The sequence below is a fragment of the Leptopilina heterotoma genome, unplaced genomic scaffold (assembly GCF_015476425.1).
Source record: "Leptopilina heterotoma isolate Lh14 unplaced genomic scaffold, ASM1547642v1 Lhet_9, whole genome shotgun sequence".
Taxonomy (NCBI): Eukaryota; Metazoa; Arthropoda; class Insecta; order Hymenoptera; family Figitidae; genus Leptopilina; species Leptopilina heterotoma.
In genome coordinates this window covers 236,530-256,899 of record NW_025111193.1, presented here as the reverse complement: position 1 = coordinate 256,899, position 20,370 = coordinate 236,530, and the positions used below count along the sequence as shown (strand labels likewise).

At 27.4% G+C, this 20,370-nt stretch overlaps 1 protein-coding gene across 5 annotated transcripts in view; it reads left to right on the top strand.

Annotated features, from left to right (window-relative positions):
• The window catches only part of LOC122511719 (AF4/FMR2 family member lilli-like), a 315,906-nt gene that overhangs the window by 72,182 nt on the left and 223,354 nt on the right, over positions 1 to 20,370 (top strand). The window contains exon 1 of one of the 5 annotated variants that reach the window (XM_043627149.1): positions 2,198 to 3,118. The exons of the other annotated variants lie outside the window; for them this stretch is intronic. Within the exon in view, the coding sequence (XP_043483084.1) occupies positions 3,105 to 3,118 (14 nt within the window). The 5' untranslated portion in view covers positions 2,198 to 3,104. Of the gene's footprint in view, positions 1 to 2,197; positions 3,119 to 20,370 lie in introns of those variants that run through there. 5 annotated transcript variants of the gene reach the window in all.

Below are 20,370 nucleotides of genomic sequence, written 5' to 3'. Positions count from 1 at the left end.
CTACTAATTCAGATTTAAAGACTATACGTTAATTTTATGTTTCTAATTTAAAAATTTTTAATAATTTTGAAAAATTAGCAAATATTTAAGAAAATATTTCGTATTTTTTAGTATTAAATTTTATTTCACTAAAATTTTTAAAGTTTAAATGAACAAAATTTTAAATATTTACAAAAATTATTACTCTATTTTGAATTAGTAAAAATGTAAATTTAAAAAAATAAATTAGTAGAAATTACTATACATATTAGTAAAATTTAGTAATTCAAAAATAAAAAATTATTCACTAATTCAGATTAGTATTTTTACTAATTCAAGTTTGGAGAGTAAAATGAAAAATGCCAAACCGGGAATTTTTTCACAAAATTAAAAAAGTTTTATTATTTTAATTTGTTTTTAAAAAAATTGTTTTTATTTCGATGTTTATAGATATTTTTACTGCTCTCTAAATTTTAATTAGTCAAAAAGTCTTAAAGTTTTTTTTTAAATTATAAAAAAATTGAGATTTTAAAAATTTTTGAATTCTATTGTTTCAAGATAGTTGAATTTTTATAAACAAATGATTGCAAAATTTTTTAAATAATTGAAATTTCTTTACATTCTATTAAAAGTAATTAGATTCTTTTAAAGAATTTTATTTAAATTTTTCGAAAATAGTCAAGAGAAGTTGGTCACAGTAATTATAATTTTATTTTTAAAAATTTCTTCCCAATATATTCAATTATTTTCATAAATAGTGAAACTTATTGCAGAATGTCAATTATTTTTAATCGAATTTCTATAGGAAAATGTCATTATTCTTAAAATTTTTATTAAAATTCGTCGAAAGAATTGAATTATTTCTAGAAACTGTAAAAAATTCTTTTCAAGAATTCAATTATTTCCATAAATAGCAAAATTTTTCAGATTTACTAAATTCTTTTGAATATTATTTTTAAAAAGAATTCTTCACAAGTATTCAATTATTTTAATAAATTTCCATTAAATTTGAATAAAACAATTCAATTATTTTTAAAAGTAATATAATTCTTTGCAGAAATTCAATTATGTTTAAAATATTTTTAAATTCTCCTCAAAATTTCAATTATCTTTATAAATAATTAAATTGTCCTTCACATTCTTTGGAAGGATTTAATTACTTTTATAAGTAGTAAAATTCTTTCCAGAAATTTAATTAGTATCAATAATTTTTAAAAATTATATTAAAAAATTTGAGAAAATTCTTTGTTTATTTGAATTATTTTCCAAATTTTTAATTAAAATTATTAAAAAAGACATTATTTTCAAAAAATTTAAAGATACTTGTCAAAAGAGTTTAATTATTCATAAAAACTATAATATAAATTTTGGAAGCTATTTGTGAATTTATTTATGTTAGAAATCAAATAAATTTAAATTTGATGAGAAAAAAAACAGGGAATTTTGTTGAACGAAAATAGTAGACACCCTGAGCATGTGACTAAGAATTAAGATCTTCAATGTTAATTTTTCGATTATTTTTCTCTTAATTTATTAAAGAAATTGTGCTGACATTTTATGAGGAAGTCGAAAATATAATCAGGAAGGACAGTGATGTGCAAAAGTTTTAATATCTCAAAAATTGATTATTATAAAACAATTTAAAATTAAAAGGTTGTGACGACTATTTTTAATCACGTTTAACCAATTTTATATTGCTTTATAATAATTAATTTTTGAGATATTATATAAACTTTTGCACCACTGTTCTTTCTTATATTTTAGAGTTAAAAAAAAACTAATTTCTTTAATATTTTAAGATAAAATTAGTCGAAAAATTAACATTAAATTTTTAAGTCACGTTAAGAGGATTAAAAGTAATAGATTTGTGCCACTTTTTCTGTCACTAGAGAATTTATCAGATTAGTTAGAGAATAAATGAATCGTATTTTTTCCATCGAAGAATGGTTAATAATTACTTGAGAGAAAGAGAGAGAGTAAGAGTTTATTCTAAAATCAATTATTTGGAGCGACGTCCATTGCAATAGAATAGAATTTCAACGAAAATAGTTGAAATGTGTCGGTAAGCAGATTGATTGCAAAGTGAGAGAGAGAGAGAGAGAAATTATTTTGATAGTAGTTTGTCGGAGATCCAAGAGATGTCAGCACTCGCGCCACGCGAGTTTTAGCCAATGAAATATGATCCCCTCTCCTCGTGCACCAATGGCGCTTCAATGTTCAGCACACGGACGGTGATGATCGCAATATGGCTTCCGTCACCGCCAGCTAGTGAGAGTTCTCATCGTGAGCGTTTAACAATATAGACAAAATAATGGATTATTGACGTGTTTCAAGTTTAAAGTGCAAATTGATATAACAGTGTGTGCAATTAATTGACGATTTCCCTATTCGCAGTGTTATTCGTTAAAGTAATGTAATCGTCGAGGAATCTTAAATGACGAGAATGTGAGTGAGCGCAGATAGTTGCTCCTAAAACAAGTGTGACAAAGACAGCAGTAGAGAGAAAGAGGCTGCAAGTCATTTGTTTCTTGTGTGTGTGCTAATTACAATTTGTGATTTTCAATTCAGTGATTTGGTTTATTTTTTTTTTGCAAAATGTGATTAACTGTCAAAGTTTGGATTTTGACTAAAAAGTGTATAGAGAATTCGTTACGGTTCGTCAGTTTCCTCGGTCCTGTGAGCTCAGTGTTGCCCTCTCACCGCCAGTAGAGACCTAGAGGTAGCCAACCAAAGTTGTGTTGAACTGTATACACACAGACAAGTGTATTGGTAATCATGTTCATGTACACGGCCATCTGCCTCCTCGTTGTACACGGCTGTGTTCACCTGTGTGCTTCGCCCGCACAGTGTGCGTGAGAGACTAACTATACACACTTCTTTTGCAAATGTGTATAGAGCAACGCGCGTTTAAGTGAGCGAGCGACGTTGCCACAATTCTCTCTCTCGACGAAAGCAAGGAGCGGGATTACGAACGAGAAACGTCCTTTCGAGTTTCGTGTTAAAGAATATCGTCGCGCCCCGATTTTTTTTTTTACAAAGCTGCTATTATCAGCGCAACACGGAAATTGATGCCATGAGACTACTTCTGAGAGGCCACGACACGTGAGGGGTCCTAAGAAACAATCATGGGGAGACCACGGTAAGTCTCTCTCTCTCCCACTTAGTTACTTTGTCTTCATCTTCGGTTTCGGTGTGAACCTCCCGTATTTGTAGTATCTACATGTGTTGCCACACTTGAAACTTTGTTTATGTATTTATTTCCAGAAGAGCATAAGTGGTTTTCATTTCTAGTTTCCTATAAAGAAATCAAAAATACAAAATTGAAAATAAAAAGAATATTTTAATTTCAACCTCAATTAAAAGTTAATTATTAACGCCAGTTTGGCTCATGATTGGTTGATTGAGGATTTAATCATTAACTTCGAAACTGGCTCTTACTATTTAATGGATCATAACTTTTGGTCATCATTCTAGAAATCAAAAAGAATATTTAGTAACTTTTCCTTTTTTCCTAGTGGTTTCGAGTTGTTTCTATTTTCCAAGGTGGGCAAAACATGTTTGTTCGAAAAACGTTTCTTCCGCTAATAGAACATTTGAATAACCATGTTCGGAAACATTTAACAGACATTGGAACAATGTTTTTTGTTGTTTCGATTTAATCGTAAAATCAGAAATGATTTTTCGTAGATCGTATTTTTTTTTATATTTGATAGAATTAGCCTAAAGGAGTATGTGGGTTAGAAGAAGCATGCGTAATTTAAAGATTGATTGTCGCATTCAATTAATTTAATGGGTGCCACTGGTGAATTCAACGAATTGTGAAGCAGATTCGAGAATCATGTCAATTATACATTTAATGGAGTAATGCAGATTATGTGCTATTAACACTCTGTTATGGATTTAATACAATAATTACGGAGATAATTATATTTATACTGAGATGTACATTTTAATGTAGATACATTTTAGTGAATATACATTTGTATATACATTTGTATATACATACAAATATTGTACATACATTTGTATATACATACAAATATACACATAAATGTAGATACATTTTAATGTATGTACAAATAGAACATTCATGGCAACACATTAACGTCAGAATTGCCAGTGATGCCAATATTACACACAAGGGGGGGGTTGTGAGAGAAAGATACTGCACTTGGGGAATGAAACCTATACACACACATATGGAAATATTTGTGTGTGATTATAGACTGTAAAGTCGGAGAGTGAAACGGATACAAATACAGTGAACGAGTCAAAGCAAGTGTCAGCTGTGTGTTAAAAGGGGGATGCTAGGAGCAATAGTGTAGGTGTGTGTTTATGTGAAGCGATATTTGTGTGCGAGAGGGCTCTTGGCTCCCCTTTTTCCCTTCACCTATAAACGCCCATGTCATACTCGCACATGCATACCGACGACGGCGACGACGACGTGCCTCTCTTGTCCTTCTTGTGGCTCTTTTCTATACATATATTCTCTTCTCTCTCTCTCTCTCTCTCTCTATATATATATATGTATACCTTCGTCGTTCGCGAGACGTTTCGAACTCGCGCTCGATTCACACTAATCACCAAGTGGCGTCCTCGCCATCCGTGTTTTATTCGTCTTTCGTGCGCATTCGAGACAAGCTTTTGCACAGTTTCGAGTCGATGCGACTACTCCAACACTTCCAGATACTTCTGGATTTATCATGTGATTCGCGTGGGCGGATAAATCGTTAGGCTAAAAAACCTAAAGATAGAGACGAAAATTGCTGGATGATCGAAATGTGCTGCAAATTAAAATTGTTAGATCCTAGCTAAATCAGTCTAGTAAATATTGTAGTCTTTGCGGTCAATTTTTAACTCTTTGCTTTGTCCGAGAATTCTTTGATATCTTTTGGAATCTTTGGTACATTGCGAGGTTATTTTACCATTGAGAGTATTTTCCTCATATTCTTCGCTTTGTTTTGGTACATTTCGAGGTTATGTTTCGCAAAGGGTGTCGAAGTTGATGCAATTTTTACACAGAGCTTCGACTTTAAGTTATTCTACATTTTAGGTTTGTTCTTCCTTTCCAAGATCTACACAGCTTTTCTGCGGATATCAAATTGAGACAAAAAGCGAATCAAAAGTGTTGCGAGGCAACACCTTTTTGTCTCAATTTGATATCCTTAGAAAAACTGTGTAGGTTTAGTTTTAGATTTGCTTCTCTTCCTGAAAGATTTAGTTTTTGTTTTAGATTTTATATACATTCAATTTGGTTTATAAACTAAATTTAATTTAGAGATAAAGGTCGAAAAAGTGCAAAAAGTTGAAAAATAGGTTTTTGGAGAAAGAAGAAAAAAAGGAGGGAAAGAATGAAACTTTGTAAGAAGTAGAAAATGGGGTGAAAAAGGGTGTACGTGGGGAAAAAGATCCTTGCCATATTTGAATCAAGATACTTTAGTTGATGGATCCACGTCGGTTGTATCATTATTCAAGAAAGATTTCTGGAGAATGTGTCACAACTTAACGAAGATGAATGACTTAAAGAATAAGATGCAAATTAATAAAGATCAACTTTTCTACACTGAAAACAAATTGTCAACGAATAAATGTATCGTTGTTTGATTTCACATTGAGTCTGTTTTCAAACATTAAATCCAAACACAATAGCATTGAATCGTTTGTCAAAAGTATTTAACAGAAAAAAGCAATGGTCAGAATATTAGTTTTGTTCTAATTTGAGAGAAGAAAGTAAACAATTATCAACACTTCAAAAATGAAGAGGTGTTTTTTTTTAAATCTGAGCTTAATGTCTTAATGAATGTGATCAAATCAGGTTCAATGGGCAGAAATGATAGTAGGGGAAGAAAAAATTAAATTTTTGTGACAACCCTTGATGGGATTTCGGTTTGAAATTAGTGAGAAGATGGAACAACATCGAGTAACATAACAGTAATTTTATCACAAGTACCAGAAATAATTTCTCAATATAAAAGCGTCTTTTTATGGTTTTCTCTTTACCCAATGGGAAATGCCAGTGTAGTGCCGATGCTCACCACTGGCTTAGTACTCAGACGATTGTTCGGCGTAGTCTAGCCGAGCCTCGACAATTAGTGCTGGCGCAGTACAGAATTTTTGTTTCGCCAAAGCTTGGACAAGGCTCGGCGGCAAGTGCTGGCTGAGTATAGAAAAATTGTTCACAACGCTCTTTGCCAACATTGCTTTTTTGACATAAACTTGAAAAAAATTATAAAAAAAGTTTATGAATGTTTATAAATATAAATTTATTGAAAAAAATTAATATTTTACTTTTCAGTTGTTCATTTTTTATTCTTGTCAAATTTAATAATAACAATTTAACACAATTGTCTAATTTTGTAAATAATAAATTATTTAAACAAATTAAAATTATAAACAAAATTTAAACTTTAATCTCAATAATAATTTGGTTCCTATTAAAATACTATTATACTTCTTACTATGAATAAAAAATTATTAAAAAATTACCACGTAATTTAAGAATTACGTAAAATGTTAAATGCAATAAGTAAAGTAATTTAATTTTTAAAAATTTAGTTTAATTTATTTTATTTCAATTTATTATTTCTAACGTATCCCTATTTTTTTCTCATCTTTGACTCAATAATTGTATGTCTGAATGATACTGAGATATTAAAATTTTACTGCACACACGTGTCGTTAGCATAGTGGTTAGAGCGTTAGTCTGTTAGTCCGTAGGTCGTAGGTTCGATTCCCCTCGTCAGCAATTTTGTTTATTTTCATAGGTTTGCGATATTTCTAGATTCCAATCGTCAGGTACTAAAATATGAAAATCTAATGCACACTTACTGTAATTGTTTATTATTTAATTTTTAAATGTTATAAACAATTTTTTTCTACTTCATTTACTATATCCATATTGTTAGTCTCCATCTTTAATACAATTTCTTTAAGAAGAGAAATATTTTTTAATATTATTTACCATTTTGTTGTTAAATTATTTATAATTATTAATTTACGACTAATTAATAACAATACGGCATTTATTGCGGCAATATTCTCAGCCAGCACTGGTCCAGTGCTGCGCCAGCGCTGTCTGGCAGCACTGACAGACAGTACTTCGGCAGCGCCAGACGGCGTTATCATCCCAGTGCCATGCCAGTGCTGGCTCTCAGCCTTGCCGCCAGTGCTGCCAGTGCTGGCGCAGTACTACGCCAGTTGTAAATTTCCCATTGGGTAAAGACAAAAATAGAGACAGTTTACCTATTTTATCTCGAGTTTTTCTCGTATAGATATTTCAGATACCCTACTATTCCCCTCTTTCACACGTGTTTTTTGTCCTTATGCACGAGAGTCACGTTCCGGATAAAACGCTCCCTTCAACCCCCTGGGGCAATGCTCTCTCGCTATATGCGCACGCTTCCACAGAAATAAATTGAAGACATTTACATTTATGAAATAAAGATCGCAAATTTATTTATTGCGCTGAAAGTTATCTTTTTTTCGGGGTATATGAAAGTAAAATATTGATATAAAGATGAGAAAAGAGGCTTCTTTCTTTTTTTTTTTGCAGTAGATTGACACAAATTTTTGGCGCATATAATATAATAGGGGGCATCATTCAGTTGTTCCATTTTAATCGGATGTATTTTAATCCAAGCTTTAAGCTATCGCGAACCCTATAAGCTAAACCAAAGCACACTGGACTCTGGGATTTGTAATCTTCAGTGACCTGGAAATACGAGGCCAGAAGCGTATTATATTCACTTTTTTTCTATCTTTAATCATAAAATTATGAATCAGTTTTAATTCGCTTTGTAAAAGTGATGGGATGATTAGAATTTTAAACGTGTTCGTCTTTCTTTTCGTGTAAATTTACTCACTCGTTAAATCTATTCTTGTTTGTACGATATCCGAAGACATTTTTCTTAAATTTCCCTCCTCTCGGTACCGTACATCAGTGACTACAATTATCGTGGACAATGGATTTATACCTGGTGGCTTCCAACCAACTGTCGGTGTTGCTTCTTCTCTGACCTTCCGCACATTGAGAGAGAAAAAATACTTTCGAAAATATTCCATTGTAATCTCGTGTTGGTAAGCGTTAAAAATCCGATTTTTCTTTTTTAATTTTTTGGAAAAAACTTTTTCATTACAATTAATGAAATGTTTATTTTTGTTTTTTTTTGGTTACGATGTAATTTCTAATTTGTAAATAGCGAAAGTTGTTTTTATCGCGTAGGAGGGAATGATAATAAAGAGAGTTGAGTTTTAATTCGGTAAAGAAGAAGGTACAAACTTTTTAGCATCTCGCATAAAAATGGGCTATGACTCATCAGTGGCTTAATCTGGATTTGTTTCGTGGCAAGTTCATTGTACTTTGGCCTACGGTTGTATAGGAGTAAGTAGACATATATATGTGTTATGTATTTTAACTCTTTCTATTTAATTCTTCATTTTCATGAGAAAATCAAAGTAACTTGGAAATCTGAATTCTCGGGAAATTTTTAACTCTAAAACAAGTGATAAAAACATTTTCCTCCGTAGCGAGTGACATTTCGTAGAATTTTTCAATGTCAACACATAAAATAGCTTCTTTTATTTGCAATAGAAGAAGAACGTAAATCAATAAAAAAACACAGTACGTTTGAAATTTATACGAGGAAGAGAAATACACCCACTTGTGAATAATTTTTCTTTAAGTGATCATTTGTAAACTGCATAGAAGTTTTCTGAAAGTTATAGTTTAATTTATCTGCCTTATTTTTCTAATTTTTATTATTTTTATTTATTATTTATTAAAAAATAAATTCTACTTTCAATCCACTTTTGACTAAAACCGTTTATATTAGAAAGATTTTTTGATGAATCTTAGTATTATTTTAAGTTCTGAAGCCTTAGTTTTAAATTCAAAAAAAAATTGGCTACTTTTCGATCAGTTTGGTTTTAAGATGCAAACGGTTTCAGACTTTGTTTCTTCTGTGTAATTATAATAGTTAATTTTTAACTATCATGGTTGATTTTCAACTATGATGGTCAATTTTTAACCATCATGCTTAAATTTGAACTACGATGGTTAAAAATGAACCGAATATTGAACATACTGATAGTTAAATGCTTGAAGTTAAATGATAGTGTATTGATTATCGGGTATTAGGGTGAAAGCTAATTAGGTGCACGTGTGGTTTTGGTGACGGGGAAAGAAAAACCAGTAATGATTGAGTGTAAGCATTTTCTTCTCTTATTTTATCATGAGAGTACAATGGATCTAAGTTTTTTTTTCTCTCGTGTTAAGGAAAAATTTGTCTCTGCTCGTTGTTTTAGACATTTGCGTTTGTTTCATTTACCAAATTGTAATTAATTGACGTATTCGCTAGGCATAATTACCACAGGCGTGTTTGTTGAGCGTAATTACTATACACATGTTTACTAAACGTCATTTTACACAGTAGGCATCATAAAGTCTCATTCACAGTTGTTCGTGTCGTAAACAGACCTCGGGTAACATGATTGTTTCGACCAATTTTCGAAAGAGACGAATTTTTTAAAACTTATTTTTGACTATTTCGACTTTTCTTTCATACCGCAATATAAAATTCTACTTTTTTGGTATAAAGTGCTGCATATTTTGATTTTTAGAGTGCGAAAAATAACTATGGTCAAACCAAAAATTTTTTGATGTCTTTTGGCGCATAAAATCCTTTGATTTTTGTTTGTAAGTCTTTAAAAATACTGTAAATAAAATAAAAATAATGTAAATATGTTAAAAATAGAGGAATGCATTAAAATTAGAGAAAACTTGGAAAAATCAGGGAATTATGATCGAAATCCGGGAAAATTGTTGTTTTCTAAAGTTATTGTGTTTATTCATGTCTCTAAAGTTTGGAACGTTCAAATGAACGAAAATATTTTCATTACTTCTTTTAATTTGAATTTTATTTACAAAATATTGCTTTTTATAATAAAAAAAATCTTTTTTAGCTAAAAAATAATTAATTACAATATTGTTTGAATTTCAGTCTATTAATTTTTGAAATATTATTAGAGCATAAAAAAATATTTCGTTCATTTGAACGTTCAAAACATTTATAGGTAAATGTTTATTCTCGAAATCTAATTTCACTTAAATATTTCAAAATTAATTCAATTTTAAAAGAATTGCGTTTACAATTTTCATAAGTTGATAAACTTTAAAAGATTTTGATTTAAAATTTTGTAAAATTTTAATTTTAAATGAATTTAAGTAGAAATTTTAAAAAACCTAGATTTTTAAAAAAAATTTAATAACTAAAATTCTTCTGAAATTAGTTAAAATTTTCAATACATATTTAATTGAGTATTAAACATAATGGATTTATAGAAGAATTTTAGTTAAAAACACTAAAACAAGTTGAATTTTGAAGCAATTACAAATGATTGCAGAAATTAAATTATTTTCAAAAGTAGTAAAATCTTCTCAAAAATTCAATTATTTTTAAAAATTTTAATAAAATTCTTGGCAAAATTTTAATTATTTTCAGAAACTTCCTCAATTCAATGATTTTTAATAACTACTACTTTAATACAAATTCCCAAAAGAATTCAATTAGTTACAAAAAAATTTAATAAATTTCTACGCAAACATTTTATTATTTTCATAAATAATAAAAATTTCCCAGGAATTCAATTATTTACAAATTATTTTTCAATTATTTTCATAAATAATAACATTTTTTACAGGGATTCAATTATTTCCATAAATACATAATAAAACTCATCGCAGTAGACTTTCAATTATTTTTAAAACAATTTTAATGGAATTCCTCGAAAAATGTAACTGTTCTAAAAAATTTTATTAAATTTTATCAAAGAAATTCAATTATTTTTAAAATCTTTGCTACAATTTATTTATGAGAATTTAAGTATTATTTTCAATACATTTTTAATTAAATGTCTTCAGAAAATTAAATTATTTTCAAAAATTTTAATGAAATTCTTTGTAAAAATTCATTTTTGTTCAAAATAATTTTAATAAAATTCTTCGTACAAATTCAATTAATTTAAAAAAATTGTCAAAATTCAATTATTTTCAATGTCTACTGTTCCAATAAAATTTCACAAAAGAATTCAATAATTTAAAAAGAAAGTTTATTAAAATTCGTTTCAAAAATTCAATTATTTTCAAAAGTAATATAATTCTTTGCAGAAATTCAATTATGTTCTATTTACAAAAATCCTCGTCAAAATTTCATTATTTTTATAAATAATAAAATTTTTCTGCGAAATTTCGTTATTTTCAAAAATCTTAATAAAATTCTTGGCAGGATTTCAATTATTTTTAATACAATTTTCATCAAATTTCTTGCAAAATGAAATGATTCTTAAAATTTTTATTAAAATTTATCAAAGAAATTCAATTTTTTTTTTTAAAATCTTTGCCTATATTTTCAATACATTTTTAATTAAATTTCTTCAAAGGATTATATTATTTTCAAAAATTTTAATGTAATTTTTTGCAACAATTCAATTTCTTTCATAATAATTTTAATAAAATTTTTCCTAGAAATTTAATTAATTTAAAAAATTTGTCAAAATTCAATTATTTTCAATGTCTACTATTTCAATAAAAATTCACAAAATAATTCAATTATTTAAAAAGAAATTTTATTAGAATTTGTCTCAAGAATTCAATTATTCTCAAAAGTAATATAATTCTTCGCAGAAATTCAATTATGTTCAAACATTTACAAAAATTCTCGTCAAAATTTAATAATTTTTTATAAATAATAATATTTTTCTACGAAATTCAGTTAATTTCAAAAATTTACAAAAATTCTCGTCAAAATTTAATTATTTTTTATAAATAATAATATTTTTCTACGAAATTCAGTTAATTTCAGAATTTACAAAAATTCTCATCAAAATTTCATTATTTTTTATAAATAATAATATTTTTCTACAAAATTCAGTTAATTTCAAAAATTTACAAAAATTCTCGTCAAAATTTTATTTTTCATAAATAATAATATTTTTCTACGAAATTCAGTTAATTTCAAAAATTTTAATAAAATTCTTGACAGAATTTCAATTATTTTTAATACAATTTTCATCAAATTTCTCAAAAAATGTAATTATTCTTAAAAATGTTATTAAAATTCATCATAAGCATTCAATTATTTAAAAATTTGGTTGATAAAATTCTTTATATGAAAATTCAATTTTAAGAAACATTTAATTATTTAATAAAATATTTATTTTTATTTTTAAATAATTGAGTTCTCGTGGAATTTTCTAATAAATATTGATTTAAAAATGAATTTTAGTTGTAATTTTAGATTAAAATTGAATATTGAAAGCATTAAGCGTGGATTTTTAGAAATAATTGAATTTTCAAATGTTTCAAATTAAAATCTTTGAAAATTTGAATTTTTCATACTTTTAATTAAGAATTCTGTAGAATTAATTTTTTCCAAAAAGTTTAATGGAATTGTTTTTAATTACTTGAAGTTTTTAATTTCTAATATATTTAATTGAAGAATGTCAGTATAATCGAAAATTCGTAAAATTAAATTGTAAACCAAAGAATTTGAAAATTCTCAAAGAACTTTTTCAAAAATTATTAAAAAAAAAATTGACTTGAAGAAGAGGAAATGCGTGGCAACCCTGAAATGAATCAGATTACTTTTTTTAGTGTATTGTTTTAGTTTAGTTTGGTTTTTCGTTTTTTTAGCCTTCGAAATAGCAGAGATTTTAATGATTTTACTAAAGCGGTACGAATGTAATCGATTCCGATGTTCGCAAGGAAAAATGAAATATTAACAAGGTCGTCGTTATAAAATGAATAAAATGAAAGATTAAAAAAGAGCGCGAGTTAGAAAACAATTATTGAAAGTGAGCAAAGTCTGGCGACGTTATTTGAAAATGAAAGGTGGAGGGGGAGGGTCTATTAAGCGATGTTGCCAGTTGGCACGCGTTTACAAGAGGTTACTTCGCGCGAACGCGTGCCATTCGTGTTTCCACTCGACTTGTAACGCAATGTAACGTGCTTATGTGCTTGCTTGCTTACTATACTTGTTTATTACCCACTTGGTAACTGACACTCAAATCTTAACCCCCTTCAAACTTACGCTTTCTGTTGAAATTCCGCCTTTTTATTATTTTCGGCCTTACGCTTTTCTTTTTTGCAATTCCTAGCATTTACGCATTTACGCTTTCATTTTCAAATTTATTTTTTTCAGCGATTTTTTAAACTCCTATTTTGCATTTACATGCTTTGGACATTGTATAATATTAAATATTCGGTAATTGTAGTATTGTGTTTTTATTTGTAACTGTAAATTTTGTAACATTTTTGTTATCACCGCGAAATCTTTTAGACATTGCACACGTGAGATAATAGGAAAATATGGTGATATCATAACAGGATGTAATAAATAATACTTCTAGGCTACTGTAAATTGTTAATGGTACATGATTCTGAAATTGTATTCTAATCTTATCAGATCACCTGGCAATGTTATTATTCATAAACGTATTGAATTTAATTATTTTTAAACTTTTTCGATATTTTTACTACACTGTTAACTTTAATACACACGGAGAAAAATTTTCAGTTAAAATTACTATTAAAAATAGAAGCTGAAACTATTTCACATAGTATTTTCGTGACACATCGAGTTAATCGTAAAGTGTAATATTTTATTGAGTATTTTGTACTATGGTATCAAAGTATTTGATATTATTAATTATATTAGTTCCAACTATGTAAATATTTTTTGGAACTTGGTTAAATAGTAAAGGTAACTTTTCTGCCTAGAAAATATAACAATTCCAAATACTTGAACCTACTATGAGAGAAAGGCTAGCGCGCTATGCATCATGGTAAACTCCACTATGAGAGAAAGACTAGCGCGCTATGCCTCATGGTAATCTCCACTATTTTAAATGAATGACTGCGCGATGAACCACATGGTAAACTCCACTATTTTAATAGTGCACGACGCTAGTGCTAAATGACTTTGAACATAATGTGAAATTGTCTTCAGACAATTCAGTCGAATTTCACTGAAAATCCGTTAAAAATAACTGAAATTTCAGTCATTTTCTACTGATTCGACAATTAAAAAACTACTGAAAATTTATGTCACACATATTGAAAACTTCAGATATTTTTTAATTGGCCAATCAGTGAAAAATGACTGAAATTTCAATCATTTTTAACTGATCTTCAGTGAAATTTCACTGATTCAAATCGCGAGAATAGAGTCACTGATTCTCAGTCAAATTTCACTAATTCATGGAAATTTTAACTATTTTAAATAAGGATTGTAATTTTGTGGAATAACTGAAATTGCTAGAAACAAAAGTTTTAATAAATTAAAAGTAAAATTTTTAATTTAAATCATCAATAATAATTTTTATTAATCTAAAATAAATATATACACAGCAAAAGTTTAAAATAATGAATACACTTAATTATAATGGTTTCAATTTGTAGTCTTGCGCTTATAATTACACAATTTCAAATTGCTCATTTTTTTACGAAAAAACTGACGTCACCTTAAAAATTAAAATCACTTTTTAGCAATGTATTCAATGTTTTCAAATGACTAACTGTACCATTTATAAACTTTTTTCAAACTAATAACTGCTGCACCTTGGTTAGTTTTTCGCTTTTCGTTTGTTGATCCGTACTTCATCTGTATTGGTGTGATCATGGTAGACAAAAGGTGTAAAAGCACTGCATCTTGAGCGTCTGTAAAATTAAATAAAGTCAGCATTTATTAAATAAAATATATATAGAATATTCAAATATCCTGTATACAGACATACTAATAGTTCCAAGTTACATGTTCAGAAAGCAGTGTTAATTTGTGTAACTTTAATTAATTAATTAAATTTTAACTAATTTAATAGTACTATAATTTTTAAATATTTACCTTAAATTCGATAGCGCCTTTAGTATTTCAGGACATTTTTGGCGTCATGACGCCAACATTCAACACTATACTATATATATGTTCATGTATAAATCAAAAAGTACTTAAAATAACGATTTTTTCGCGAAAAGTTTAATCACTCAAACAAACATTTATTTCACTTTTTAATTTTTTATGCATGTTTTATTAAATTTAAATAATAAAAATTTTAATTTAAAATAGTTTTACGAATAACGTCTTTAAGTTTAGAGTTTTCAGAGACGACTGAATGTATACAGTACACGTTGGTATACAGAAAGTCTATTTTTAGAACTAAAAACGATGCTGATGGCCATTTCTATTACAAAAAAAATGTACTGTGTTGTGAACACATGTAATTTCACAGTGTAAAATGGTAATGTCCACCATGTAAAAAAAGAATTTCAGTTATTCATTGAATCAGTGCGTTAACTTGGTTTAGTAGGTCTTAGACCCATGCGCTATGAGTGGACCGTACTATTTCACATAGTAAAAGATCTTTTACTATGTGAAATAGTACGGTCCACTCATAGCGCAAGGGTCTTGCAGCTATTATATTCAGACGTTAAGGGGCAATTTTTCTCCTTGATTTCTTTACTATGTGAAATAGTATAAACTCCTACAACAAGTAGAACTTACTGCTATTATAAATACACATTTTTAGTTATTTCTAATGGCATAAAATAATATGCATTAATGTTATAAAACACTTTTTAATGGAGAGTTTTCGTTATGTAAGATACTATTTTGACTGACTAGCATCATAATTGCCGTATTGTAAATAATATTTTCTCCTTTTCTTAAATTGTATTTGATGTATTTAAAATAATATTCCATACTTTGTATACTTTAGTAAAAGATACTTTAAAGCATTAACTGAAATAACTACACACTTTGCAAAACATCTAACGCGTCATAGTTAAAAAAACTATGTAAAATAATTCAAGATACCATTTTTAAAAAATGGTAATTTCTACTATGTACAAATAGCACTATTAATCATGAAATAGTACTTAATATTAGAACTGGTAGTTTTTTTAATTATATCTCATAATGATTCGATATTTTACTATGTGAAATAGCGTTTTTAACTTGGTTTTCAAAAACCATTTCTCTGCGTGCAGTAACTTTAAAAGTATCAAATTTCAATGAATTGGTACAAACATTTGGATTAAATTAAAAATTGACCTACATTTTTTGTTGTAATTCGGTATCAAGAAGTGATAAGCGAATTGATGCCAAAACTTTTGGATTAAATAACAAATTGACCTAAATTTTTTATTATAATTTGGTATCAAGAAGTGATAAACTAATTGATAGGAAAAATTTTGATTAAATAAAAAATTGACCTAAATGTTTTGTAGCAATTTTGTATTTCAAAAAAAAAAAAAAAAAGATTTGAGACTTTCAAGAAAACTGAGTACTTTAGTTACTTTTAAGACTTGAAAACTTGAGTTTTCGATGCAATTTTCTCTCTCTTTTTTTCTTCTGAAACTTGTTTATTAATATTGTTCTGTTATCTAGTTTGAATATTGTATGTACACAGGTGATATTGCAGGTGTATTAAGTAAAATACGGCTTTTAATTTACGCACAGCGGTTGTTATAAATCATGTTACAGTCAATCAACGAGGTTGTATTTGAATTTTAAACGAGAGGTAAAAAGTTTAAATTAAATTGAAAATTAGAAAGTATTTTTGCGTTGCGAATTCTGATAAGAGGATTAACTTTCTCCTGAAAAATTTTGTTAAATACATTTATATCGAGGCAGGAAATTTATTTAGTTTTATATAAATCACTTAGTTTGCTGTTCTTACACGCGCATAAAAAGAACGATTTTTTGTGATGTTCTCGACTTCTTTATAATGTTTGATTTTTGGTAAATTCTTCTTCTTATTTTTCTTCATATTCTCTGAATTAGTAATTTCCTTTTAAATAACTTAATTTTTTAAAAACTATCATAAAATTATGACTTATAAACTATTTAATGAATAATTTTTATAATTTTCATAAATTCTTTTATCAATTTATAGATTGATAAAAGAATGTTAGTTAAAAATACTAAAAAGAATTGAATTTTGTAAAAGTTACAAAATAATTCCAGAAATTCAATTATTTACAAAAATTATAAAAATTCTTCGCAGAATTTCAATTATGTTTAACAATTTTTTTTAAATTCTTGTCAAAATGTCAATTATTTTTATAAATAATAAAATTCTTCATAGGAATTCAATTATTTTTAAAAATTTTAATAAAATTCTTGGCAATTCAATTATTTAAAATACAAAATTTCATAAAATTTTTCGAAAAATATTAATTATTTAAAAAGATTTTTATAAAAATCGTCGCAAGAATTCAATTATTTAAAGAAATTTGACAAAGACAAGTTCTTTTCAAGAATTCATTTTATTTTTATAAATATTAAAATTCTTCACCGAAATTCGATTATTTTTATAAACTTGAATAAAATTCGTTGCAAGAATTCAATTGAGGCCTTGGATCCAATAACTCGCCCGACGCTCGAAGGCACGCGCTAATACCAGTCGGGTAGCAGTGAGTGGCCCAGAGGCGCTCACTGCTCACTGACTGGCAGTTGCGCGTTCCTCCAAGCGTCGGGCGAGTTATTGGATCCAAGGCCTCAATTATTTATATATAAATAATAAAATACTTCACAGAAATTCAGTTATTTTTATAAACTTGAATAGAATTCGTTGGAAGAATTAAATTATTTTCAAAAGTAATAAAATTTTTCGCAAAAATTCAATTATGTTTAAAAATTAAAAAAAAAATTGCAACTTTTTCGACTTTTCTTCCAAACATTGCAACAAAATATAACAATTTTTAGTAAAAAAAAGTGCAACTTATTTTGATTTTTATAATGCGAAAAATAACTATAAAAAAATCTTTCAAAAATTGTTTTTGAATCATTTTTTAACATTATTAAATTTTTCAAATATAACTGTAATAAAAATTTTTTTGAATAGTTGAAATTTTGTAAAATTTAATTGAAAATAATTAATTTATTTCAAGTATTTATTTACAATTTTTGAAGAATTTTAATTGCAAATTTTGAAAATAATTCAAATATCAAAAATTTTGATGAAAAATCTTTAAAGGTAAATTTAAAAATGAAAATAATGAAAATTAGTTTCTAATTTTTCAAAATTAAATATTTTCAATATTTTCAATTACATATTTCCAAAAATTCAAATACATACAAAAATTTTTTGATTAAAATTCATCGAAAAATTAATTAGTTTCTTTAAATTATACAAAAATTCTTTTAAGAAATTCAATTATTTTTGAAAAATTACATTGAAATATTTTTAAAAACTAAATATTAGAATTGTTTTATTATAATTTTTTTAGATTCAATTATCTTCGAACAATGTAAATAAAAATTTTTGAAAATTTACTTTTTGGACTTATTAGAATTTTTGAAAAATCATGGTCTTGTTTATAATTAAAATTCTTCAAAAATTTGATCATGTTTATTTATATTTTTCAAAAATTCAATTATTTTAAAAATATTTTACCAAATTTTAATTGTTGGGAAATTTTTCAAAATTGAAAAACTATTACCTTTCAAAAATGATTTAAAAATAACTTAAAAAAAAGTTATGGTGAGTTACAATTATTATAAAAAAATTGAGTTTTTGTACTTAAATAATTGAATTCTAGAAGAACTTTTGGAAAATTATTTAAATTATTAATTAAATTGATTCAGAGATGAAGTTTAATTGAAAATTGTAGAAAACAATTGAATTCAAGTACGGTTATAATTGTAATTTTTAGAAATTATTCATAAATTATAGATACTCATTTTCCGTAAACTTTTCATATTTTCTTTTTCATATTTTGTCAGGAAAAATAATTTTAATGTCAGTAAATTGTGAGGGAAATGTCAGGAAAATTGATAAACTGGATCTTGTGACCACCCTGAGTATAGAAATTTATAACAGTGTATAGCTGATAAATTTTGGATCTCTAGTCTTTTTTATATTTGTAGAGTCTGGATGTTGTGGATTCTTTTGATATTTGCAAATATATTTTTCCGTCTGATCCAAAAATAAGTCCAACGTAATTGGTTTGTGCTGAAATAGAACTAGAGTTGTAGACGACTTTTTGTTTATTTCAGATTTAAAGAGTACGTTTGGTGTCTTCTTGATCATTTTATCATAAGCTATATGAAATTATCACGAATTCTAAAATAAAACCTTCATTTCTTTCTATTTCTGAAAATAATTTCTTTTCTAATAAGTACGTAATTCTTGAAGAACTATGATAAAATTACTACTTAGAGATTATTTAATGAATAATTTGACTTGAATAGATTTCTTGAGTGTTTAATAATTTTTAGAGTGAATCAGAATATTCTTTAGAGTCAGGGGAAAAGTGAAAATTTTGTCTGGAAATCAGGGAAAAAGAAAATTAAATTTTTGTGACATACCTACTGTGATACCTTCAAGTGAAAATTGAAATCAAGTTCTGTTTGCATTTGTGGGTGAAGAACAATTTTCAAATCTGACTCACTAGTGTATCTTTTTGATTGTATATTGAAAGTTGGGGGAGAAAAATTGCGGGAAATCGTTTCAGTGGAAATAACGCAATGTAATTCAATGAAAGGATATCCAAATAGGATTGCTTATTAGAGCGAGGAGAAACAGGTCTTATAGTCCAGAGGTTCTTGAATGTTTACAGAAGACTAAGACATCTTTTGTATCATACTCTTTTTTTTCCATCTTTTTCTCTCTCTTTCTCTCTCAATACCGCCTTTAGTATTATATATCTCTCGATTTGCGACGAGGAAGGATCTTGCCGACGTTAGAGAAAACTTGTAACGTCGACAAGAGCACGTGCACAATTGGAAGAAGCAAATATTCGCAATGCAAACTTGTTTTTATTTTTGTCGTGATGCACACAGGAATGCAACTTGTTTTTTTTTTTCTCTCTATTTTGTTTTTTGTCATCGTTTTCATCCCCCCACTCTTCGTCTCTTTCTCTCTTTTCAATTCTTTCTCCTCTATGGACCAACCATCTTCTTTTCTCAATAACACGTCGATAAAGGCTGCGACTGACAACCCACTTTGATAACGGTGCTGCTGCCCGAACCAACTCAATAGTCGCTGTCGTCGCGCCGTTTCAATTTCTGCGAAAAGCTTTGTGCTATGTTGGGGTCTTGCGAATATATACATTCGACAGATCGAGAACACATTCCCCGAGAGTCGTGTCTACGTTTCTCGTTTTCGAGATAATATACAAATTTAAAGGAGTTCAAAGAATAGAGCGAGATATTTACTTCTTGGTTTTCATGATTCGATATTTATAATTAATTTTTGGAAAAGCAGATAACATCACGCGGAAGTCGGTTGATTTAATAATTTCAACGATTACGGAAAATTTTATCTTCTTTTTTTCTTTACTTAGAAGAATATGTTTAGATTACATTTTTTATTTAACACTATAAAAGCTCTTGT